General features: G+C 39.5%; 1 protein-coding gene across 17 annotated transcripts in view; it reads left to right on the plus strand.

Annotated features, from left to right (window-relative positions):
* The window catches only part of SLC8A1 (solute carrier family 8 member A1), a 398,173-nt gene that overhangs the window by 309,494 nt on the left and 61,788 nt on the right, over positions 1-26,891 (plus strand). For 9 of the 17 annotated variants that reach the window (XM_041756267.1, XM_041756266.1, XM_041756269.1 and 6 more), the window contains 7 exons: positions 6,604-6,710; positions 9,960-9,980; positions 10,414-10,431; positions 10,544-10,558; positions 14,580-14,648; positions 18,922-19,052; positions 23,164-23,263. In XM_041756267.1, the coding sequence (XP_041612201.1) occupies positions 6,604-6,710; positions 9,960-9,980; positions 10,414-10,431; positions 10,544-10,558; positions 14,580-14,648; positions 18,922-19,052; positions 23,164-23,263 (461 nt within the window). Of the gene's footprint in view, positions 1-6,603; positions 6,711-7,240; positions 7,345-9,959; positions 9,981-10,413; positions 10,432-10,543; positions 10,559-14,579; positions 14,649-18,921; positions 19,053-23,163; positions 23,264-26,891 lie in introns of all 17 variants that reach the window. The other 8 variants (XM_041756259.1, XM_041756260.1, XM_041756261.1 and 5 more) reach the window with 8 other exon arrangements.

Here is a 26,891-nt window from a genome sequence, read left to right on the forward strand (position 1 = left end):
TCTCCCTGCATCTGCTATTTTTCAGGTGCCTATATCTCCACATTATCAAAATGTCAAAGTGGCATATCCTGGGGTGGCATGTCCTGCTACCTTTTCGTAGCATGTATCAAAATTTCATTTGTTTTTATTGTTGAATGATATTCTATTGTGTAGCTAGATCACTTTATGTTCATTCATTAGTTGATGGATATTTCCGTTGTTTCCACTTTGGGGCTCTCATGAATAATGCTGCCATGAATCTTCATGTATAAGTTTTTGTGTGGACATATGTTTTTAAATCTCTTGAGTATATACCTAGAAGTAGAATTGCTGGATCATATGATCACTCTAAATTCAAATTTCTGAGGAACTGCTAGGTTTTTCCAAAGCAGCTGCAGCATTTTACATTCTTGCCAGCAGCGTGAGAGTTCTAATCTCTCTATATTCTCTACAAATCTTGTTATTATCTTTTTCATTCTAGCCCCTTAGTGGGTTTGAATTGGTATCTCATTCTGGCTTTCATTTGCATTTCCCCATAACTAATGATGTTGAGCATCTCTTCATATACATATTGGCCATTTGTTGATTTTCTTTGGAGAAGTGTCTAGTCAGATCTTTAGCCCATTTTTAAGTTGGTTTGTCTTTTTGAGTAATAGTTTATCTTGAAGTTTTTAACATCAGGTGTACTGGGGATTAAATTTCAAATTTGCTTCACCTGCTGACATCACTCTGTGATGAGAGAAGTTGCCAGATCTTTTCCCTTCATATGTGATGGATCCTGGGTCATTTCTTTCTTGAGTCTAAATGTGGTGGCCCTGAGGAAAGTTTTCAGTTCCACAAAAGTGGTCTTTCACTGACATGGCTGAGAAGCTCTCTGAGAGTGGAGATGCGAGCACTCTCTTCTGTGGCAATTGAAATCCATAGTTTTTCTACTCTCCAAATAGAATTTCCATTGTGTAAAAGCTTATCACCAGACTTCCTATCACTTTGTTGGGAAGGAAAACACTCTTGCAGCAGTGTACACTCTGCTGTCAGTGTTTTCTCACCTATACTATTAAGGTAACCTGGGGGGACCAGCATTTCCTCAGAGGAGAAAACAACTTTAAATATTCTATGTAATCCAGAAAAGAACCCTGGTGAAGAACAAAGCAAAATGTTTCTACCATGTTTCAGTCTAGATTGATAATTATATCTGAAATTTAGTTTTGACTCTTTCTGACAATTTTATCTATTTAATACATTCTTTTTTTAAAAAAAACTATTTTTTTAAATTTTTATTTATTTATGATAGTCATACAGAGAGAGAGAGAGAGGCAGAGACACAGGCAGAGGGAGAAGCAGGCTCCATGCACCAGGAGCCCGACATGGGACTCGATCCCGGGTCTCCAGGATCGCGCCCCGGGCCAAAGGCAGGCGCCAAACCGCTGCGCCACCCAGGGATCCCTATTTAATACATTCTTTTAAACATCAGGCATACATTCTTACTCCCCATTAGTTAGTTGCCAGTCCCTGCTGCATATTGGAACAACCTGAAAACCTTTTAAAAACTATATTCATCTTGGGGCCCCGCAACCAGAGAGTTTGATTTCACTGCTTTCTAGTGGGTCTAGCCCTACATGAAAAATTTGCAAAACTCCAAATGTGATTCTATATGCAGACGGTTCCAAAACACAAGCCCAGGATTTACCAGCCTCTTAATTCATTATCTGACTTAATAAAAAAAAACACATGCTTCTAGATCCTCTCTAGATCCATGCTTCTCAAACTTGAACATGCATAGTATCATCTGAGTATCTTGTTAATATGTAGATCTGATATGGAGGGTCTGGGGTGAATCCTGGGATTCTGCAGTTCTAGTAAGCCCCTTCCTCCCACCCCCACCCCCCCCTCCCCGTGAGGCTGAGGCTACTGGTGGTGGCTCTCAGAATTGGTGAGCCCTACATATTCATGGCACTTTTCAATTACTTCTCACCACTGTCTCAAGGATTCACCTTTTTAGAACAGCCATCATATAGATGTGCTCCTCTCCTTTTAAAAACAGAGTTGAAATTCTATCATTGCTAATCTAGGTAGTCCTTGTTAACATAAAAATAAAACAATAAACCTTTATATTAATTTAAAATAATGATCCAGATCCTTTAAAGTTGTCATAAAGATACTGCACAGCTGAATGAATAAGGAAACTGTACATCATATAATTGAAGGTTTCAGTCTTTGGAAAGACTCACTTTGTGACCTCAGGAGTTATTTGACTTCTCCGAGTCATTGTTTCCTCTGTGAATGTAAGTAGCAGAAGTTACTTCTAGGGCTGTTATGAACCACAGGTGAATTAAGAAATGTAAAGTGCTCAGAGGTCCATTGAGAGTTTAATTAGGCCTAAGGAGAGTTTAATTTTTTTTATAATAATTCTTAAAACAGCCACTGCAGTATCTAAATATGTGAAATCCTCACTAAAATCTTTTGCATGAGGATTTAAAAGGAGAGTTTCTTCTTCTCTTTAACCTTCCAAACTCATTTTTTCCTCACTTCTCCCAACATCAAGGGCAGTCTTGAGAAAAAGAAACCACAGAAGGGCAAATTGAGGCTGCAATAGAAAAAGAAGTCCTGATGTTACTTTGGCTTACTGAGGAGAGATCAGTATATATGTTAAAGAGATTTTGTGTGTTTTTTTTTTTTTTACCTCCACTAATAAAGTCACCTCTTTCTTTCCTTTCCCACCATCCACCTGAGTCACCACCAGACATATGAACTCCTTGGTAGAATGTTGGAAGGTGTTCAGATCTTTTAAAACCCATCAGATAAGAAAGCGACTTAGAAGTCAAGTATAGATGTTAGTTTAGTATTACCAAAGGAAAAGCACTGCAAAAAAAATCGAAAGGAATGACCAGTATTTTTCCAATAAATAAATTGATCTTTTTAAATCAAATCCCTTTTTTTCCCTAGAAATGGAACAAAGATATATTTCCATAAAAATTTTGGCCATATTGAGAAATTACTTAGTGTTATATAAGATTTATAACTACTTTGCTGGTTTCCAGAAAACATAATTTTTATAGTACACTGTTCAACTTTAGAGAGATGTTTCAAAAATCAAGTGAAAAGTTCTCACTACCTTCTTCATAATTATGGTAGTTGAAAATCGCATGACATCAGTTTTTCTATTTGTTCCTTATTGGGGCTGTAAGAGTGCAAGAGTTGTCATTGGATGAAGGGCTGTGTCTACCTGACTGTTCTCTTGTTTTGGTTAACCTGTCAATCTAAAGAAATAAAACTTCACTGTGTCCTGTTGATAAAGAGAACAAAAGAACAGCCAACATGAATCTATGTTCTCAGGGAAAGAGAGTCCTTGTGACAGAGCAAAAGCCCCATGAATATAGGATTGGTGTGGCAATGTGGGAGGGGCAAGGGTAGGGGGGGAGAGGGTACAAATGGTAGGGCCCTTAAAGTCCCTTCAATCCTTGACATTCTATACTCACTGCAGAATTGTGAGGAACAGAGGTGGGCTTCTGCTGATTATCAAACTAGTATAACTGGAGTCCTCACCAAATGTGCCCCATCTCCTGTAACTTCCCATGTGATGGAAGAAGTGGCATTAGACTTTGGGAAGTGAGCAAGGGACAGCCTAAGGATATTTCCTTTAAAAATTACATTGGTTCATTTCACCTTTGATACCTTTGCTGAGGAGAGAAGCCAAAGGTGAACATTAGCAATCCCTCCTGATTTTTCCCTCTCTTGATTAAAGGGCTAATTCTTAAGGATTGACTTCATCCTGTCTCTTTAAATTGACTGAAAGTTCCTTTAATAAGCAAGTCTCCTATTAATAGTTTTACTATGCAAGAGCACCAAAATCAATTTATAATTTAATGGCTTCTCCTGTCAAGGACACTGCTGATAGTATTATTAATGATTTTCAAATAATACGCCATTATGCAAATCCCATCTATTTTAGGTGTCTTTTTCCAGGCACCTACAGAGGTACTGGTTTCTTTTTTCTTCTTTGATATTCCAGTGTCACAGTTATCAAATATGGAATCTCTAAGGATTATGATCCAATAAACAGTAAATAATCTAAAGATAAAATTTCAGTGCTTATCTTATTATACAAACAAATTGTGTGGGGCTTCATATTTCTGACACTCATTAGCTACTCAGAGTGTAGAAAATAAAGCTATTAAGACAATAGAGGATTGGATTTGCCAAGAATAAGAAACAATGTTATTTGGTTGTTTCTATTTATTTCTGAATGTGTGGTCATGTTGCTCTTTGGGAGTAAAACAGGTAGCCTTTTCTAAACAAAGGCTCACCCTGTTAGCCAGGCTACTCCAGCCATCTCTCCTGCACTCTATGTATGCAATCTAATAAAATATGTGATGAGATACAGGAGGGGTTGGGGTACAAGATGGAGAAAAAGAAGTCAAATGTTTTTAGGTAATATAAGTAAGAGCATTGCAACATGAAATCCATCTTAATGTACCTTATCATGAAGTGCCTTGATAACATATTGGGTCATGATGTCCAGAAGATGGTAGCATGGCCCAGCCATTCTAATGCCCATCAATACTTTTCCATACTTGGTCTAATGGCTGATTGCTTTAGGAGAGATGTACAACTATACTTTATGAGACAGGAAGATAGAAATCAATATCCAAAATGCATAATTTTGATGACAAAGAAGATATACTTTTGGCAGGTTTTTGTAGAGTAAATTTGATTTCATTTATTTGTTTGTTTGTTTATTTATTTAAAGATTTTATTTATTCATGACACAGAGAGAGAGAGAGAGGCAGAGACACAGGTAGAGGGAGAAGGAGGCCTCATGCAGGGAGCCTAATGTGGGACTCGATCCCGAGACTCCAGGATCATGCCCTGGGCCCAAGGCAGGTGCTAAACTGCTGAGCCACCCGGATCCCTGATTTCATTTATAATGTCAAATTCAATTCTGAAAAAAAGAGCACATGTATCATTTCTTACATCTTCATTTATATGAAACTTGATGGCCTTGATCAATAATTTAAAATTTAAGGGAAAAAAGGGTACCTGGGTGGCTCAGTCAGTTAAATGTCTGACTCTGGATTTTGGCTCAGATCATAATCTCAGGATCATGAGATCGAGCCCCACATCGAGCTCTATGGTCAGCTTAAGATGTGCTCTCCTTTTCCCCAAGCCCCTCTCCCTCTCTTAAAAAAAAAAAAATTACAAACTAATTTCTTTCTAGAAGACCTAGAAAATTCCACCAAAACTAAATAATGTCCATGACTTTAAATCTATGTGTCTATGTAAACTGATTGTTTCAAAAACTTTAGTCAGAAATCTTCTTGGCCAGTGTTCCTAGAAAAAAAAATTTTCAAGGGCAAACAAGTGTTTTGGAGCCTCTGAATAAGTGGTAATATAGGAAGTAATTAAGCCCTTATTACTTAAAAGGTGACATTATTAGATTTATTTTCAGAGTCATCAGGCTTATGGGAAATTGAGATTTGTGTAATATTTGCATTTGTCCTACTGTCTACCAGTCACTCAAAACCAGAGGACCCTAAGGCTAGAAGCGCTAATGAATAGATTATGGGAAAATTTTTAACTAAATGCCTTGCTGTATGGGTGAAGTTGGAAAGTAGTGTAAATAGTATATTTTGTCAAAGTTGAAACTCAGCTTTGGAGGGATGAAAATAACTATAACATCATGACTCCACACCCCCCACCTTTCAAAACAGCTCTTGTGAGCCCTCAGCTTTCATCTTTATAAAGACAAATAAAATATGAACATCTTCCCCTTGTGATCTAGGTGGAAAATCTGCTAGCCTGAATTAAGAGTTTGATTCTAGGACATTGGGTGGGACAAGATAAAAGCGTTTGATTTTATTTTGGTTTATTTTTTTTATTTTTATTTATTTTTTAAATTTATTCATGAGAGACAGAGAGAGAGAGAGAGAGAGAAAGAGAGGCAGAGACACAGGCAGAAGGAGAAGCAGGTTCCATGCAGGGAACCCGATGTGGGACTCTATCCTGGGTCTCCAGGATCAAGCCCTGGGCCAAAGTTGGTGCTAAACCGCTGAGCCACCCAGGCTGCCGTGATTTTATTTTGTGATGGTCTTATATATTTATTACTTTTATAACATTTTATTACAAAAATATTACGTTTGGAAATACAGTAAAGCAGAATGAAGGCAAAAAAAAAAAAAAAGACCCATAAGCCTATCACTCACAGGTAACCTCTGTTGATATTTTGATCTGATTTAATGATTTGTTCTAAAGGAGTGAATTCCAGGGCACAGCTCAGAGAATCCTACAGTTTAAGGCATTTACTAAATAAATATATTTTTTTCTTTTCTTATTATTGTGATCTGTGTTCTTCTGCTTTTCCTTCTCATGATGATGATGAACCTCTCAGTCCTGAGTGCTATATATTTTCTAAAATCATTCCATGACCTTGGGCAGGGGTACGTTGGGTAACCTCTCGGTCCTTCAGACCTACCCCATACCCACTCTGGAAGAACAAAGTCACAGTACAGACGTTTCTCAGTTACCATTTGGAAGTGCAGCTCGTTAACCTTGCTTTCCTCTTCTCTATGTCCCTTCTCCTCTTTCCTCTTCCCCTTGTACGTCAATTTCTATTCTTCTCTGTTTCAGCAAAACAATATCAGTCAAGGTAATTGATGATGAGGAGTATGAGAAAAACAAGACCTTCTTCCTTGAGATTGGAGAGCCCCGCCTGGTGGAGATGAGTGAGAAGAAAGGTGGGGGAGCTGCTCCAGGGCTGAGCCCAACAGCTTCTGCTGGCCTGTGCCACCCCTGGATGCCTGCACTCTTCAGACATGACTCACAACACACACATCCCTCCGCCTATGTAACAGGGCATAGATCTCGCCCCAGGGCCACCGTGGGCTCCATCGGCCACTTGGGCCACTCTGCACATTGCAGGTCCAAGATAGGAATTTTCAACACAGCCAATCAGGCCTCCATTTCTGGGAAAGGTGGTGCTGATACTCACCATGCCAAAATGAAGCCAATTTTCTGATTTCTCTTCCTAAGTTGGGGTGCTTCCTGACACCAAATGGAAGCAGGAAGAATGTGCAAAAGTGGTGAATGAGAAGACCTCACAGGGGGCCAGCTGAGAGTAGCCATGATGCCCTATTACATACTTCTGGAGGTCCATGTGTTGCCAGTTCTCCCTGCATAACATCACAGTAACATGCAGCTTGGTGAACACCTAGCATGAGCGTGTGACTCCAACCATTTGTTTTGCCTTTGTCTTGTGTTCCCACAGGAAGATCATTACCATTAGAATATTTGACCGTGAGGAATATGAGAAAGAGTGCAGTTTCTCCCTTGTGCTTGAGGAACCAAAATGGATAAGAAGAGGAATGAAAGGTGTGAGAGTATACAAAGACATACCAGCGAGAAATTGTACTCTTCTCTCTCCGTGTCTCCTACTCTCACACTTAACTCTCTCCTCTTCCTCGGCTCCAAGTACTATCCTTCATTTCCTTTGAAGCTTTAACAGTTTCATCTCCCTTCCCTAATCCACAAGTGCACCCAGCAATGCCCATTTTCTTCAAGAAATGCCCACTAACGTTGATTGAAACCAGATTTAAGAAATACATGAGGGATTTCTGTAATTCAGAAGGAATGATCTAAAAGCATGATTTCTGTGTTCAGTTATTTACTACTCAGGGATCATTCTAGAATATTCTTCCAACTTCTAAATCTCCCCTTGAATGTTAGTGATAAAGACTACTTAACTTAATCCCTATGAGTAGCGACAGAGGAGTCAAATGGCAGCTAATAGGAACTTTCAGAAGAATTCAATAATTATGATTCTTTAGACAATCCAGTTTTCAAATAATATATATTTCATAGAACAAAGATCCTAGGAGAGTAGTGTTATCCACATTCTAGCATTCATTTTGGCCTAAGATATTTTATACCATCAAATATGACATTTCAAAGGGACCAGATGTAGCAAACTATAGTCCTACAAATTTTCTTTAGTAGGAATGATATGTTCCTTCAGGAAGAATTTAGCCCTTGCTTACGGCCTAGCCAGCCTTATGCTCCAAAATGTTTTGGTCCTTATAGAATTGACAAATTTCTAACATGTATAGTAAAAAAAGAAAAAAAAATAAACGGCAGTATCCTTACAACTAGATTTCTTTTTAGTTGATTTGTACTTATATATTTTAAGGACAATATTTGAACAAAAAAGCCAATTTCTTTTCCTCTTTGACTTATTCCTATTTTCTATGGCCTATTTTTGATAAGGAAGGACAAGAATTTTATACCACCCTTAAAGATAATTTTTTATTTTGAATTATTACAAAGGCTTCCTACAATTATCCTCTAATAGTGGCCATTTTAAAGAGATTATGTAATTATATGTAAAATGGGCATACTACACATGAATAGCTCTTACTCATTGCATCTGAACAATTGATGACTAGCATAGAAGTTGATCAGATGGACCACTTTGTAAAAAATTTAGACTTTTACATGTAAAGAAAAATGTCAAAATATAGGACTAATTCCTATATTGACACAACATTTGGGGGAATTTAATCTCCCATTGGTAAGAAACTCACTGATGGACTTCAGAGTCCATCAGGAAAAAAAAAGAAAAGAAAAGAAAAGAAAAGAAAAGAAATGAAAAGAAAAGAAAAGAAAAGAAAAGAAAAGAAATGTATGTCTCTGACCTACTCATGTCATAAATGGTAACAGGAGCCTTTTGGAATGATGGAGAAAGGAGCACTGGGGACCCATTTTAATGCAGCCTGTTTCATATGCTTCTTAGGCAGTAGGCAGAAGAAAAAGACACTAGAAAACCGAGTTGATTTCTTACAAAGATGGGATCAAAAGTGCCTTATTAATATACAGGAAAAAAAGCACTTACTTCTGAATGTATTCCTCCAAAACACTCTTTTTTATATAAAGGAAGAGTATCTTGGATATGGCTCTTTCAATTGTCATTTTAGTAAAATATGCCCTCATGTAAAAGCAAATTAAAATTCCTTGATAGCACTATGTGGTTTCACACCCTCCAAGTGGTTTCTTGGAACTACAAATAAAATACTAACTTCTTTTATAAAGTATCCTCTAATGCCACCACCATTAGCAGCAAAATGGGGCTGAAAACATAATTGTAGCATTTCCCTCCACATCTACTGAAGAAATTTATATAATATGTTTAGCTAGGTAGCTTTCACCAAAATAAAGTGCTACTGTATACTCTGGGTTTAAAGCACCTAACCTGGAAGACAAATTATGGATGTCTTCTCCTCTAGCCTGCCTTGTCAGTGTCCATGGATCCTTGTGTCCACAAGAAGTATAGTGGTTGTCCAGTTGTAATAGGCAGAAGTCATAGATAAGGACACACAAATAAGTGCTAATTCCTGGGACTCAAGTTTTGAGGATTTAAGAAACATTACTTGAGGGCCAAGGAATACCATACAAAATAGAACCTCCAGATCTTGGGCCAAAGTCCCCTTCAGGCAGGGCAACCAAAATGGAGTTTCCTGATATGTTTTATCTGTTTTCATTGAACAAAAGGTATAACACCTGAGATCCTAGATGATTTAAGACTTCCTATGTTGAAGTCAGTAAGTCCTGGGCAATGTTTAATGAGGAAGACTCACTCAAATGAGGTTAAGATTAACTTCATTAAACGTTTCTACTCTATTTGGTAAACTAGATAGATATACATACTATATGTAAACATATATAGTAGAAATGTTTTATTAAATGCCAAGAAATAAGAGATGAGGTGAATTGTATACATATATATCAGTCATACACATTTAAAAAAAATCAGTGTTGGGATTGTTTATTGGAAAATTCCCATTGTCACATTTCCTTGGGATGCACCCATGTTAGCAGTGGCTTCCTACCACTGGAATCAGATCTGCCTGGATTTCTTTCTGCTGATATTCCTCTTACTTTCATTATTCATCTGGTCTCTTATTCTGTGTTGTCTTTGTCTGTTTCCTTCACAGCCCTGTTATTGAATGAGCTTGGTAAGCATTTCATTTCTTCCATTTCCTTTCCATTTCTCTGGGTGATTTTCCATGAATGTCAGGTGATACAGTAGTTTTCTGACTTTTATTTCTATTGATTTACTAGCAAGATTGTTGTTTAGGGCCATTACCTCATTTTTGTGTAGGTTAGATAGCTTATATTCCATTTTTAGTTTATACAATCTTTTTTAAAAACCAGTGATTGCTCAGGGATGCACAAGAATTAAATTTGTGCACTAAATCCCATTAACCTTAAAAGAATGAGTAGTGATTAGATCATGAATGGATATTTTCAGATCTTTCATAATTGTAAATATAATCTGGCAAGTTTTTGTATCTTGGATGGGTGGTCAGGCAGTCCAATGTCACAGGTATTTGTTATTTAGCATGTAAGTTAAATAAATTATAACATTTATTCTTTTTTCTTTTTTAGGTGGCTTCACAATAACAGGTAGGAATTTTTAAAGCTAATGACGTCAATTTTTGTTTTGCTTTCTTTTTTTGCCATATGTTGTTTACATTTTTAAAAATCATTTCTCATTTTTTATTTTCTTTTAATGAAGGAAAATACCTGTATGGTAAGACAGTTTTTTTTTTTTAATGTTCTTCATTTCCCCCAAATGCCTTTAAAAAATCAAACCAAAACCACATTTTATGTAACCTACCTTAACATTTAGCTGTGGCACATGGTGTGCTTTTGCTGATTTTACACATTTAACATTTTACACATTAACTGTGTGTTGTATTTATGTACAAACAAATTTGTATGGAGAACCTGTAATTGTTCACATTTTGATTCTGGTCTATTTGTAAATATTCACATAGCACTGATGATGTGTGACATATTCGGCTATATGCTTCAGAGCACCAGACTAAATAAGACAATTGCTGGCCTCAAGGAAACTTAGCAATTGACATCCAGGACTGTTCCATGGCCCAAACTTCAGCTCCTAATAATACATGATGCCCTGTTGACAGAGAACAGAGCAGTCCCTTCCCCTCATCCCAGGACACCAATCTGAGCCCCTTTGGGAAATGCGAGCATTATTAACATGACCACTTGAAGTGCATTACAAAGTGCTCTATACAAACCCAAGATGCCACTCAGAAAGTTTAAAACTCTTAAATTCATACTGGCATCCAGCCTGTGTAAATCACAATACTTAGTACAACTCTAAAGTTATTTTCTTGTGTACAGAAGGAGGTGTCTCCTTACAGTTTCCTCTCTTCTGACCCTAAGTATTTTCCCACCCTTTCAGAATCATCTATGCAGATTTAGAGAGAGAAATATCAAATGGCAGGGGTAATGTGTCTGAAGCTGCAGGTTGACGATATCTCTAAAGGCATCCTAATGGCCATGGCATTTTCTGATATATTGTGGAGATATCACTTCTGTAATTATTTTTTTTTTCTGAAATCAGCTGAACCAAAATATTTAAGGAAGGAAATGCTCCTTAAAACTCCAATTTTTGCAAATGCCATGGTAGGGAAGTTGAGGCTTAATTAAACCACTGTTCTTGTAAATTCATTATTAGGTAGTTCCAACATGCTTCTGTCCAAAGTAGAACTTTCTGAATATGAGCAATTTCACAGGGGCTCTTTTCTCTCCGGTGTTTCTCTCCCAACACCACATTTAATGGAAAAATGATCCACACTCTCTCAGAGACATGCAAATTGAAAAGGATGAAAATGTTAACAGGACAAGCCCTAGTAGAGGATTTTAAAAATCTGAACCAGCTGAAGCTCTCTCCCAGGTCAAATCTCCCTGATTGTGCACTGCTGAAGATGCTATTTTTGAACATAATGCAGGAATTTACATTTATTTTAAAAATTGTTATCTTCTTTTTCTCATCCCATCATTTTAACTCACTGAAGCCTTCTTGGAAATATTCTATTCCTGGCACCCAATAAGTTGGTTATCCTTGTGAGATTTGAGGGAGGTGGAAATTGGGCAAAGCAGCCTTCATGGCTTCTGAAGTAATTAGAAAGAAAAAAGCTAAACATTGTGGAAATATTGTAGTGTCTAGCAGCATCTTCAGCACTATGCAGCCTGATAATGAGATCTTCACTAAAAATCTTTGGCTATAGAAAGCCTTGTTAAAATGCATTGATGTATTTAGATATTTTCCTGTTTTCCTTATTGAATATGTCAGAATTTTGCTTTTAGGGCCTTCCTTCCACATCACTTGAAGTATCTTCCCTTTTAAGTATCTAGGTAATAACAGAATCCTAGTTTTATTTTCTCAGAAACTGTTCATATCATGTTTTAGAATATCTGTCCAGTCGTGTCCAACATTTCCTGCTGTGGACATATCTTGCATTGAGAGAACAGAATCACTTCCTCCAAATATCTCTATCATTTCATATACTTAGTTCGTTAAGTTCTTTCTTAATGGCTTCAATTTGAAATAACAGCTTTTCTATTGTTGCCATCTCTTCCCAACACTTGAAATTGATACAGTTAGAACAAGATAATGTTCTAAAGCTCTCTGGGAATTTCTACATTGGCCTGTTCTTCTCACTGTGTATGACCCTTCTTCTCTCAATCCAGGTCAGAGAGCCTGGGATCCACTCTAGATATACAGATGCCCTGGGGAAGTTTCTAAAACTTAGGTCTACACAGTGAAAAGCAGCTTTAAGTCTAAAGAACTTTTCTTTGAAGTCAATTTGAAGCTTTGAAGTCAAGGCTTTGAGATGTAGGGGCAATAGAGAAGAATTAATCTAGCCCTTGGACACTGCCTGCAGCTTTTATGTGGTCTTGTGCAGCTAAGTGTGAAAGTCTAAATTTGAAGCAGAATATATGGAAATTGAAAAAGTCATTTGGTCCACAGCCCAATATATTTCAGAGATTTCATTAGTTGTGGACATTAAGTGCTGGAGGTGATTTTGGAATTCGCAAATCTTTGCATGTTGCTCCTAGACCTTGCCTCATTGAAAGGCCCTGTTGGAACCTATGACCTCATTGTCCCTTGACCTTTTAGCCATATAACATGATAACCCCCTATACATTATAGCTTGTTAGAGTTTGTAAAGCATTTCTTATTCATTATATAATTTAATCTTCAGCCTTGCAGAGTAAGAGTTTACTGTTCTCACTTATAGGGAGGAAATGAAGGTTGAAAGTGATTAATCAGTCTATGCCCACATCACCCATCTAGGGTTCTCGCCCTCTGACTTTAAGTCCACAGCCATTTGATGTCTTTCATGTCCTCCCTTTCAATCTCTTTATTCCTACCTCTATCTTAACGCATTGGCAATCCAAAGTCCAGATATGTCCTATGAATGCCACCAGTGTGAATTCTAGTCAAATGAAACATGAGGGGGGCCCCCAAAGGGGGAAGCTAGAGCACATTAATTTGGATTGTTTAATAAAATTAAGTATTCTGGTTCAATCTGTTTGTCTAATTCCCCAAACAGGCAGCCACAGAGTTATAAATTTTTTTAAAGATTTTATTTATTTATTCATGAGAGACAGAGAGAGAGAGAGAGAGACGCAGAGACACAGGCAGAGGGAGAAGCAGGCTCCATGCAGGGAGCCTGATGTGGGACTCAATCCCGGGACTCCAGGATCACTCCCTGGGCTGAAGGTAGGCACTTAACCACTGAACCACCCAGGGATACCCATAGAGTTATAAATTAAAAATCAATATAGTTCTTTAAAGGTTGCTCTCCCAAATGTATTATGGTCATCATATAGACTTAACAAGGTCTATGGCGGTTTAAGAAAGCCAAAGTATGAAAATTCTGAGAGTTTAAGACATTTCAATCACTGCAGTACCTAAGGTAGAGGAACAAATCCTTTTCAACTTTGGCTTCATTTACAATTGAGGAAACTGAGTCTCAGAGAAGAGAAATGCTTTCCCCAAATTTAGATGGCAAGCATATGGCAGAGTTGGTACCAAGTCCCAATCTCACAATTCTCAGCTTAGTTCTAGGTAGCTCTTCATAGAAGCCAGCAGCGGGTAGATTTGGCAGTCAGCTGAGCCAGGAGTTTAATGAAGACCCTCGGCCTAAGTACCCCCAGTTACTGTGATGATAGCATACCCTTGCAACACCTACAGTACATTAAATATTCTCCTGTTCGGACTGCTCAGGAAATAAATAAGCATGTTCCCAGTTACTCAACCCTCAAACAAACCTGTAATACAGATGGAGCAGGTACTACTATCCCCATTTACAGGTGGGAAAACTGGGGAAATGGCCTGCTCAAGGCCATGTCATTGGCACCAATAGGCTTCCAAACCAGGTTACCTGTCATTGTACTAAGTGCTTTCCATTGTTTCATGATGCCTCTAGAAGCAATAACTTGAAGGACAAGAATACTCCACTTCAGATGCCTGCAGGAATCTAGCTGCACCCCCTCCCAAGGAGTATGTGGCTCATTCACATAATCTGGTTTGACTCATAGAACACTTGACCCATTTATTTGCTCACTTCTGCAGCCTCCATAGGAGTGGCCTCTAACTACTCAAACCCCAAACTAACACTACTTGTGATATGTGCATCTGGGTGTGATGTTTAGCTTACTAATTCCACAAAGCTCTGGTGGTAAACCAACACAGTCCATCCTGCTGATTTTCTGCCTATCCTTTTCGCTAGGCCAACCTGTCTTCCGGAAAGTTCATGCTAGAGAACATCCGATTCCCTCTACTGTAATCACCATTGCAGGTACTCGTTGCATCATGGTCCTTGAAAAACCAGTTTGATTAGCTTGAAGTTAACTGCCTTCCGATTGTTCTTTAAGTCTTTAGCCATTAAAGTAACACAATTTGGCCCCCATCCCCACTAGAACATTGCTAAATAATGCAGTGGCTTCTCTGAAGCTCCGAATATGGAGAGTCTGCAACAAAACACAAACCTATCCACGCAGGACAGGAGGCATGGTAGAGGAAGCCATGTGGACCTGCAGAGAAGACTGACCCCCATGGCCTCTCCTTCTCAAGTTTCAATATAATCCAGATTTCTTACAAATCTTGCTTCTCAAACATGGGTTGTTAATTCCAAGTATAATGCAGTTTCTTTAAAAGCAAGCTGTATTTCTTTCCAGAGCCTGCCTTTCTTGCCTCCAGGCAATATGCTAGCCACATATGCACAGATGATGGTACATCTGTGGAGGTTCTCCAAAGGGAACATTGCCAAGATGACCAGAGGATCACACAACCATCCCAGATCCACTGTAAGCTTAGAGCCCGGGCATCTCTAAGTCTGGATGAGGATAGGGATATTTATTCCTCAGTCATCCCCATCGCCATCACTGGCCATGGTGGTAGAAACATTTCCTCCTTTCCTCATCCTCACATCCCACTTCCCAACTCCATAATCATAATACCCAGACCTGACTACAGACTTGTTACAGAATATTCTCGTGGAAATAAATAGGCCAGTCTTTTTAGGCTCTAACCAGAGAGGCCAATCAGGTGCTGAAAACTGTCAAGAGGTCTCTACTTTCAGACTTGTCAGCACAGATCTAAGTGAAGGATTAAAATAACCTTGAGCAAATTATCCCAGTGCTGTCCTTGTACCCCTTCCCAAATCTGACATTGTTGGTTAAGATTAAAGATTGCAACTATGTGAAAGAATAGCAACAGTAGCTCCTCGGTGCAGACCTGCATGTGGCTTGTACTGTTTTCTAATAGGGAGTCTCACTCTGAGCCCTTCACCTCTTAGAGCACTGCTGCTTCAAAAAGCAGCCGAGCCAGAGAGCATTAGCAGCAGCTTTTTCAAAGATCCCAGATACCTATTAGCTTCTGTTACTTGTCATTTGCAAAATCAATTACTCAAAAAGAAGGAAGGTCCTATACTGCTGGCTTTATCACAGGATAGTTTATGTCATGTCAATATGGATTTTAACAGTAGGTATTAATGTATTAATTATCCATTTGATCCTCAAGTTGTATTAGTTAAGACTCTGATGTTATGTGACTTATTATCAACTTCTCCATAAAATATGGAGAATTTAAAAAGTATACATGTATGTGTGTGGAGAGACAGAGGCAGAGAATGAATTTTCTGTCTTAGAAGCAAAACTAAAACCACAATGTGCTGTCACTGGGCATAAATAAGGAGGTGAAACTGGCTTGGCCAGAGTAAAATGGACTGTATTTGCTCCAGCATTCAAAGTGAAAAGGAAATCAAAACAAAACAAAAAACAAAGTGAAAAGGAAACAAACATAATAGACAATCCAAAAATAGGGTGTTAAACTATGTCCCTAATCAATAAAAGATATCTACAGAGAGGACACTTTTTAAAAAATAGACCCAGCTCTCTTTGCCAGGATCAAAAATCTGTACCATAGAAACTAATTTATCAGTATCATGTAGAGCAACAATAGGATTTATCCAGTTGCCTCCTATCTGCTGCATATCATTCTGTCTTAAATGTTCATGACATTTATTAAGTGAAAATAGCCCTGACCCTTCTGTGACATTATGCCTTTGTGCTTTGACTTCTGTCTGCATGGAAAGGCCCTTCTTCCTGTACCACCTCCTGCCCAAATTTAGCACCACCTTCCCCTGGTAAGCTTCTCTGCAGGTTTCAACGCGAATTTCATGTATTTCCTCTTTCCTGAAGCCTTCCCTGACTCCCTAACATAGAGCAAGCTGCTTCCCCACCCTGATCCCTCAGCCCTCGCCTTGCTACACTAGAAGTTGTCCCATCTCTATGCCTCACTTCCCATGTGAACAATGAACAAAGGATTTTTATATGCATAGAGCAAATGTCATGAACTAGTTACAGACATAATGGCACCAAATAAGCATTTCTTTCTGATCAGAAGGATTGAAAGATGATTTAAAAGGGAATAGCCTTTTTAATTACTGTGATTTGATTTCATTTACTACCATGTCCATGTATCTAATACCATGTTCCAAATAATTTCATTTTGTGAAATGTGGCATTAAACAATGCAACCACCTCACCTTTCTTTTGTAATCTCCCAGATTTTCTACCTAAGTTGCTTTGAGTCCCATTTAAAGCAACTTACCATTTATAAATAAACAACAGAAAAGAAAGCCAAAATAAATATTCCCTCCCAGTGGCTTTGCAATTCAAATAATAAGCCCAGGTGTTCTTCTGGAAAAATAATTTTAATTTGATGTACGTCTCTAAGACATCCATGTTCAGTCAAGGTTTTAAACAGACACTAACATAACATACTGCTTAGAAACTACCACTAACCTTTTCCTGGGACCAAGGATCAGAAAGCAGTGGGAATCACAATGTGATGGATTTGAGCACTGGGTTGATTGGAAATCACAAATTTTAGCCTATCACTTCCTTGACTACACACACATAATTTCAAGGACAGATGTTGTGGACACCAGTTGGAACCCTTGTCTTCTCTTGGGTCATAACTTCCCAAGCCTACTATAAAACGCATTACAACTTCTACATTCAAAATTGCAACTCTCCTTTGCATCTGCTAACTTTCAGCAGTTTTTGGCCAGTCCAAAATCTCTTATTTTTAGTCTTCATCTAATTTCTTTGGGGCCCTGTGAAAACTGGGGATAGAAAAATCAGATTCTAAAGTATTCCTTTAGGAAGACACTATTGAGTACATATTAAAGAATTAATTAATATGCTACTTTCTACTTTTATTTAGACACTAGGTTATGTAAAATGCTAGCAGTGTCCCTAGCGTATCTGCTCCATGCCATAGCAGTGAACAACTGGCCTTGGAACCAGTTCTCTACAAAATTTGCCAGAGCATCATATGGAACCACCACAGCAGGGTCCTCAGCAAAGGGAAACCATGTCTTTGGAGGGAATGGGAGGTGTGGACTCCCATAGAGCTGATACCTACATGCAAAAGGCAAGAAGAGTAGGCTGTAAATCCCTCCCCTTCTCAAGTTTCCTCAGTCAACAGATTCCTACTGCAGGCAGTTTACCTGGAAAGTTCTAGAAGCAAAGGTATCAGCACTGAGGTCTTTCCATACCACCCATACTACTTCCTTCGGGATGAGGTACACTTGACTTGACTCTGAGGGGAAGTAACCTGGCTTGTTCCAGCATTCTGTGCCTGAAGGGTAAGCAGGTAGAGTGATTACAGGAATAGTGTTTGGCCTTCACATGTGCATGGCCTTTTCAGTCTGGGATTTATCCTAATGACCTTCACAAAAAGAGGAGCCATCTGTGAGCTTCCCCCCCACCCCTTAATGGACTCTCAAGTCCATCAACATTTTCTTAACACCCACTAGCCTCTCCTGGAGTGTCAGCTACATGGTGGTTCTGGAAATAATCACACTCACATGGTGAGTAGTATTAACTCCCAAAGGCATCACCTTTGCCCTCCCTATTTACTTTAAGATGAACGTGGTCAGGGTCTTCTTAACAAATTTGAACTTTCCCCCAGAGAGGATGCCTGAAAGCACAGATATCTCAGTGAAATGGAATGGATGTTTTGCTTCTTCACTGGCAACAGGAGCTCTGGTTAAGATCAGAATTTCCCTTCCACCAACTCTTTGGCCCTGGAGCATTTTCTGTTGCTTCTAGAAAGTGGAGAGGAGGAGGCCAGATTCCTCCACCCCTTGAGTCACTCTAGTACTTTTTATTGTGGTTCCCTCAGTCACCTGCTAAGGGAATGTGTACAAACAGCCAGATGAACCAGCATCACAGGAGACAGCCAGGTGACTCCCTCAGAATAGATAATGTGCGGGCAGGGTCTTTCTCAATGATATGCCTATATGAGTTGCTTTCGTGATCTGCCACTTTGGCTTGTGCTCAGATTGTGGGTCATCCTATCCACTTGCTGTCAACAGTGATGCACTGCCTGACATGCCCAGCCTCTGGTCAATTCTGCCCTCCAGACTTCTGATCTCACCCGAGGGACTTTGAGTAGGTCATTAGGGCTTCCTTTCTTCTTCGTGTTCTTATAGCAGAATCCAGGAATCTCCAAATAAGATTGAGCACATTGCTAATTGTCTTGCCCTTCCCTTTTCACAGAGGAATATGATGACAAGCAACCGCTGACCAGCAAAGAGGAGGAGGAGAGGCGCATTGCAGAAATGGGGCGGCCCATTCTGGGAGAACACACCAAGCTGGAAGTGATCATTGAAGAATCCTATGAATTCAAGGTATGCTTACCAACACTGCCCACAGGGGAGGCTAGGCCCATCTTGAAACCAAGACTGCTCATAGTGTTAGCAATTTCTGGGATGGCTCATTAACTGAGAAGTTTTTCAGAGCAGAACTGAAATTGGAAAGTTGACAAGGAACCAAGAGGCCCTGCAAACCAAATGGTATCAGAGCCAGGGTTCAGCGGGTGGGATCCGTCACTACACAGGGTCAGGGGTACCCCAAAGGGAGGACTTCCTCTGAGGGGATAGCAAGGAAGAAGCAAAGGTAGATTCTGAGAGATTGTTATGTGTGGGAGAAACCAAGTTCTATTTGAAGAAGCAAATACATTCATCAAAAGCAAAGCACTGGGATCCCTGGGTGGTGCAGCGGTTTGGCACCTGCCTTTGGTCCAGGGCGCAATCCTGGAGACACGGGATCGAGTCCCGCATCGGGCTCCCGGTGCATGGGGCCTGCTTCTCCCTCTGCCTGTGTCTCTGCCTCTCTCTCTCTCTGTGTATGACTATCATAAATAAATAAAAATTAAAAAAAAAAAGCAAAGCACTTACACTGCTGACAATTAGGAGGCTTTTGTTTTGGAAAGGGATGGTAAGCTATCTCTATAAAATATCCATCCCATTGACAAGTTCTCATTTATATTTAGTCCTCCTCTTCAGATCCTGGGCCATATTAGCACAGTCAACATACTGAAGGTATATAGTGCCTATAACCAGAAAGTTTACAATTGAGCTGATAAAATTTGATTCTTGGTTCTCTGGATGATGAGAGTCATTTTTCAGAAGCTAAGTGGATGGGTCTTAGGATGAGCTTAGTATTTTGAGGTGAAACTTCCTGTCCATCTTAGCTGGTCCCTCTACCCCATCCCACCTTCCATTCCACCTCGTCCACACAGCCCTGACATCTGGGAAGACCCCAGGAGAGCCACACTTTAGTTCTGGAGTGGGACATGGAAAGGAACATCATTCTCTGGTTTTCCAGAACCACAAACCCAGAGTGTAGATGTATCTTCCCTCACTTATTTTTCAAAAGCAGACTTTGCTCCTGTTTGCAAAACCAGAATGAGGATCCCAAAAGGGAGAAGCAGGCCAGGAACTTGGAAACCTCGGTATTTTTTAGCTTGATGTTTCATAGTAGTTACTTCCTTTTTTTTTTTTTTAGCTGGGTCCATGAATTATTTTAAAAAATTGGTTCACAAATTGAGGTGCCTGATAGGAGACAGGTAGAAAGAAAAATGTCTTTTGCAATTAAAGTGGGATTTTTTAAAGGGTAAAAATGCAATTAGACTTTCCCCTTCAGGTTGCTACAAATCACTGTTTCTTTTGTTCATTGTCACGGAAAGAAGGAGCAGGGGTAAAGACCTTGACCACTGCTTTCTAGGCAGACCCCAACTGTCAGAGCTCACCTGTTGTTTGATCTAGAATCAGCCTTACTGCACACATATGACTCGTACACATACTCACACAGGTTCCCTGTGATTCTGGGGTACCAGATAACTCAGACTGTCCATTCCTATGGACCAGTTTGTCCAGATGTATCTAACCTCACTCTTCCTCATGCACCTTCTTTTCACCTAGAATCCGAGCTTCCTCCCCCACTCAGGGCTCTCGTGGGGAATAACTATGTGTTCTTTCCCTTATGAGACAACCTTCAACTTTTACCTTTCATGTACCCATGGCTAAAAGGAACAGTCACAGAAACTTTCTGCAGGAAGCATTGGGTTGGGTATGGCAGGGCACAGTCTTCCAGGCAGCAAGGCTTTCTTGGGTCCAAAGTTTTCTCCAATGCTCCATACATTTGAAAGTCCCCCAATTTCCTTATATAAGTTCACTTGTTTAGGGTTCTTACCTTCCTAGAATAGTTCCCATAGACTATTTCCTCCCACCTCCTCAAAATTCATCAGTAGCTACTGTTAACACAAAAGGGAAATTGGGAACATGTTCTCAAAATTTCCTCAAATATCAATTTTGATATTTTGTTATTCTTTTAGGAAATTTCTTTTTTTCTAGACCATACCTATTTTAAAGAACTTGTTCAGAGCTTTATAGAACTGTGAACTGCATTAAAGACCAGAATCTGACACCTCACAATGTCCAACTCTGCCCCTACCCACTGGTTTCCTGTTTACTATGTTGTGACTAAGAGCTTGACTTTCCTAACACCCATTGCTAAGGGTGAAGTTATAATAGTCGCTTCCAGGGCTAGGGCAGCAAGAGTGGATCACTGGCCTACAGGAAAGAGAATAGAGGTGAATAGAGATGGACATGTCCAAGTTCAGGTGTCCAAACTTCAAATTCATTTTATTCGGTCCCCCCTCCTCCTATAGGTCAAGGGAGGAGATGTATGCAAATTAAGTCCTAGGAAGAACCCAGGCTATCCCATAGTTCCCCAGGGTTAACATGAACAAAGTTTATATCTACCCTGGGCTTTTTCTACACATAAATTTTAACTTTAATTTATTTTAAAACTTTGCTCTTTAGAGATATTCCTTGAGGCATGTCTGTGTAACTCTTACAGCAGTTTATCTCTTTATTGTTTATTTGCCAGGTGTTGGGATTCTCTGCCTTGGCATCAGAACAGAGGGCTCTTTTGGGGAGACCTGTTCCACGTTTCCATTACATTTAGGAAAAATCAAGGTCATTTCTTGTAACATTCTACACAGAACTTTGAGTTGGCATCAGCCAAGGTACTCAGAGGGCTCAATAAAATGGGGCTGAGTCCAGAAAAAAAAGACATGCTTGTCATGTGCTTCAAGTTACTGTGGCCAAGAACAGTGACGGGTATAGCTGTTATCAGGGCCACTGGCAGGACAAGACACGAGGCTAGGGGCAGAAAAGGTCACCACCCTAAGGGAACAACCTAGCAGAGAATGTTGTTGAAGGTACAGAGTGGGCCAGCTGGAGATGGGCCCTTTCATGTTTATTATCATCTCAATGTTCAGATGATGCTTGTGGAACGAATGCACTTGACATTCTGATGGAGCTTTAGACTTCTGTACAGGCTGCTCAGATCACATTTTCCTTCTTCCCAGTTAGCTGATAACTTGCTCCCTCCCAAACCATAGTCAATTCAGGTACATTGCATTAAACATGTACGGATTTTGGTCTAAGAAAAATAATGTGTGTTTTCTGCCTCTTTGCAATTAGTGGGAATTCGAGGATGCTCTGACAGTAAGTGTGGACGTGTGGTAGACTAGTCCATGTGGTAGTTTCTCTGGGGAGAGCAGCCTTACGTCCTGGAAGTGACCCTTCTCCCTGTAGTTGCTATGACGTGTGGTAGTGCTTTGGGTACATCTGCTTGCTTAGTTTGCCTGTGAATGTTTGGCTGTTCTATTGTTACCTTAACTGACATTTAGAAAGCTAGAGTGTGCTAATTGTATAAAAAAAAAAAAGTGCTTAAAAAAATCTAAGAGGAAAAAAATGTCTAAAGAGAAAAGTAAAGCAAAGCATGGGGAAATTCAGTGCAACATCAATTGCAATGTTGCCTAAACCATATGAATTAACCTTTTCTTATTTGCGACAGAAGTACAGTTAGAGTCAATTCTCTAAGAGCTGCCAGGCTGACAAAATCAGGAGCCAAAGAAAAATCTATTTATTGATGCTCACACAGCAGCGATCTTGGGGCTTTGCTATCTGGCCGCATTTCATTGACAAACAAAAGTACGATAATAATAGTCTTTAGTTCCATAATCTATCTGCCAATTCCAGCTATTCAGAGATACGTAATGCTGAGCAGGTCATATATTAATTCAGTTGTAGGCAGCATCCTATAGGTGAAGCCAACAGAGAAACAAGTTCATAAAGCATTCAAGGGGAAGGGATGTGCTTTTGCAACATCTGCTATTTTAAACACTGAGGCCATTCTTCCTTGGCCATCGGGCAGGAGAGGAGGCTCATATTTGCTATGAAGAAATTTCTATTTCAGAATGGTTCCAAGCAAGGACTGTACTTGTTTGCATAATCATGACACTGTTTGATGTCAATACTGTTGTTCCAAGCCTAACATCCACTATCCTTTGTGTAACTCTGAGGTTTCAAAATCAACAAGGTCTTAGATTTCCTGAGGCTTTAACCAACCCAGCAGTTATCATCTTATTCTTTCCAACCATTCTAGAGTACCGTGGACAAACTTATTAAGAAGACAAACTTAGCCCTTGTGGTTGGGACAAACAGCTGGAGAGAGCAGTTTATTGAAGCCATCACCGTCAGTGCTGGTGAGTGCCTTTCTCTGCTATGAATTACAACGGTCCAAGCTGAGCTTGCTTTTCCGACTGTGACCACTTGGTCTGGATCAAAGCACCAAAGAACTTTCAGGGTAAAATTAAAAGAGTTAAATGTACTTGTAGCATACCTGCGCATTTCTGAGACTGATTTAGACTGTCTCGATGAAGCAAGTGTCTTAAACCTGGCATTCTTCTCCATCTACGTTGTGTCTTTCTGGAAATAGACCAGATAAATTTAAAGACTTGTGTGTCTCTAACTCACACCGAATCATGAGGCTTTGTCTAGAAAATCCCCTGAAAGCAGGAGAAGTGGCCAAGTGAAGGTCACAAAGGAAGCAGCAAAATCATAGGTGGGATAAGGTGACGTTAAGACACTTCACCACTGCCATCTGTATCATTTTACGCTCTTTTCAGCAACATCCAACAAATAAGCGTTTCCAGTGGCTCTTAGAAGTGGAAATAGAATCACATTCTGTTTCTTCCTGTATAAGCAAAGTACAGAGTCTTATTTAGGAAAATCTTACAAAAATGAAGTTGTTTTCAAATTCAGGGAGTCAGAGACCTGAGAGAATTAAATATAGAAGGAGGTATCTTTTCCCTTGATTGTCATATCTTGTCCACTGCCTGTATGATTTTATAAAGACAGAGGAAGGTCCTTCCCCAAGATGCATGAAAGCAGCACCATTATGGGCTCCCCTGCCCCCCAATTCTTCTGCTCCATCTATATTGGTTCTTTCTCTTTAACAGTCCCCAAAGGTTCATCTTCTACTATTGCAGCTAATGAACAAAACTAGAATTTTTAAAATAGTGATTCCCACTGTCAAGTATGTAACCAGCATCACTGGCAGTTGAGCCATGACTTCTAACACAAACCCCCTCTTTCCAATCTGCCCCAGAATAATTTGACAAATCCCTGAAGTGCTGTGGGAACAGAGGGTGGTAAAATGTTTGTGCCTTTTTATTATGAGTGCTATTTATAATCATACTTTAGTTTCTTGAAATTGAGTATACAAAGGAAATTTATGCACATTAAGTGGTGGGAAATTGCTTGGAGAGCAGATTTAGAATTTATATGCCAATTCTACTTAGGGGAGGGGATAACCCCCTGTCTTTAGTCCCTTTGGCCTGCCATTACAAAATACCAGAGAATGGGTGGTATATAAACAAGCTCACAGTTCAAGAGGATGGAAAATCCAAGATCAAGACACTGACAGATTTGGTATCTGGTGAGAGCCCGCCTCCTGGTTCATAGACAACAGCTGTCTTCTTACTGTATCTTCACATGGAAAAATGAGCAAGAGGGCTCTCTGAGGTCTCATTCACAGGGCTTTGCCCTCATGGCCTAATCACCCCCTAAAGACCCTACCTCCTAATACCATCATACTGAGGATTAGGTTTCAACATATGAATTTGGGGGTGGGTTTGAGGGGGGGGCACAAACAGTCTACAGCACTCCTACCTTATGGCTTTTGTTTTTCCATAAATCCAACATTAGTTTCTGAGACATGAGCTCTACTCCATCTTCACAGAAATAAAAACTAAAAGGACAAAAATAGCTTGAATAAGAAACTGCTGACAAGGCCAGTTGAAAACATTAAAAATAATACAATTGTTTTATGGGCTTTAATATATATCAGAATCAGAACATTAAAAATATTAAAAACAACATAAACTTTATTGAACCATTCTCAACGGTTCCTGGGTTTCCTCTGGCTGCATATATGTGAGTATTTATATAATGGTCACAAGCTAGATATAATTAATTCATGTTTCTACATGTCAATCACTGTTCTTGGGGCAAGAGATACCACAGTGTGTGACACAGACAAACATCCCTCCCCATATGGAGCTTACATTCCAGTGAAGGAGATAGTAAACAAAGCAAATAAGAAAATAAAGTGTATGCACGATGGTGAGCTTGTTGTAGAAAACAACTAAGTCATGGAGAGAGACAAGAAGTATATGTAGGGGCTGCAATGGACTGTGGCCAACAGATGCCATCAACAGACACGTTGATGGTGCATTTTCTTTTCTCGCAGTAGCGTGGGTTTCTATTGGTTTATTCACATGTTCTCGTAACTCTCAGAGACCAGCGCAAACATTTTATGGCCACTCCTTGGCAGTAGCAAAGGGCAGCCTTCAACACTGAGAGAGATTATGCTGTGCACAAGTCCAAAGTTGTGATCCTGATCAGAATTGATATAGAGTGAAACAATTATAAAGATGCTAGTACTTCTTTACTTTAAAGGGGGCAGATTTGGGTTTGCAAACATTTTCATATATAATGTTGAATTAAATCCTCTCCAAATTGTATCTCATAGGTATTAGGATTATCCTTATCTTGTAGCATCTGAGCATCGGCAAGGCAGTTATAGCTTTGGAACAGTGCTCAGAGCCCCAGTCTACCAAATACCAGTCCAATGGGCTGTCTACTTCCCTTAAGAGAGAGAGGTTTCAAATGAGGGAAATTGCCCCCCACCTCTGTCTTCTTGAGGGACTCTGGTCCTGTCACCTTTCTTGGTGCCATGGTTTCAGCACTCTGGATGGGACAAGTTCCTGCCAAATCCTTTGAAAAACTGTTGTTAATGAATGCGATGTATAACCTCTCAAGTGTTCTTATTTGTCATGCAGTAAATTGTGTTTTATGTTTCTAAATGACTGCTTGGGAATAACACAAAATTGCTCAGAAATTTGCAGGCTGCTGGGTAAATTGACCTTATTTACAATTTGGAGACAAAATATCAGAAAAGCAAACCCATATTTTATAGGCACTGAATTACATGAAGGGCAGTTAGAAAGCTCAATGTTTGTCATTTTGATTAAATTTAAATGTCTAAAGAATGTTAATATTCTTCACTTGTTAAGTGGACAATAAAATTTGTAAAGCAGCATTTATTGAAAACAGACTTTCATTGGATTTTGAGATTTCATGGCTAAAGAGTTGAAAATCAGAACCATTTGCCTTATTAAAAATATTAAATTCCTTTTAAACAGCTCTTCTGAGAGGCTTTTTCCTATGCAATTTTCTGTGCAAAATTGAGTCTATATATCTTGCTAAACTAAAATAATAATTTTGGAAATAGGATTTTGCCTCTGTTTCTCACTAATTATATTAAATTTAGTTTCAAGGTAACTCCTGGCAGTCTTTTTTTTCCCCTGCTTTTCCTGCTCAGTATCTGGGCCTCCTATGACCCTGTCGTTTCTGAGAACTAAGTTCTTAGAGTCTAACATTTGAAGAGTTCAAAATTCATGAGACTCCAGAGATTAGGTAGGGATTCAATAGTCATGTCCCTGCAGCTCTCCTTCTGTTGCCTCCTGGGTGGAATTCCAAGAGCAATGGTGCGCAGCAAGTTAAGTGGCTGTCAGATGCTTGCTAGGCAAGTCCAGTACCATCAGGTACTTCTAAGATGTGTCAGCAGATGCACTTAGAAGTGAAGCTACAATTCACTGCATGTCCAGTTTGAATTTTCCCCAAGTCCTCTTTTTTTTTTTTTAAGATTTATTTATTTTAGGAGAGAAAGCGTGTGTTCACAGACACGTGCAGGAACAGGGGAGGGACAGAGAGAGGGAGAGGGAGAGAGACTTCAAGCAGACTCCACACTGAGAGCAGTGCCCAATG

The sequence above is a fragment of the Vulpes lagopus genome, chromosome 5, assembly GCF_018345385.1.
Source record: "Vulpes lagopus strain Blue_001 chromosome 5, ASM1834538v1, whole genome shotgun sequence".
NCBI classification, from domain to species: Eukaryota; Metazoa; Chordata; class Mammalia; order Carnivora; family Canidae; genus Vulpes; species Vulpes lagopus.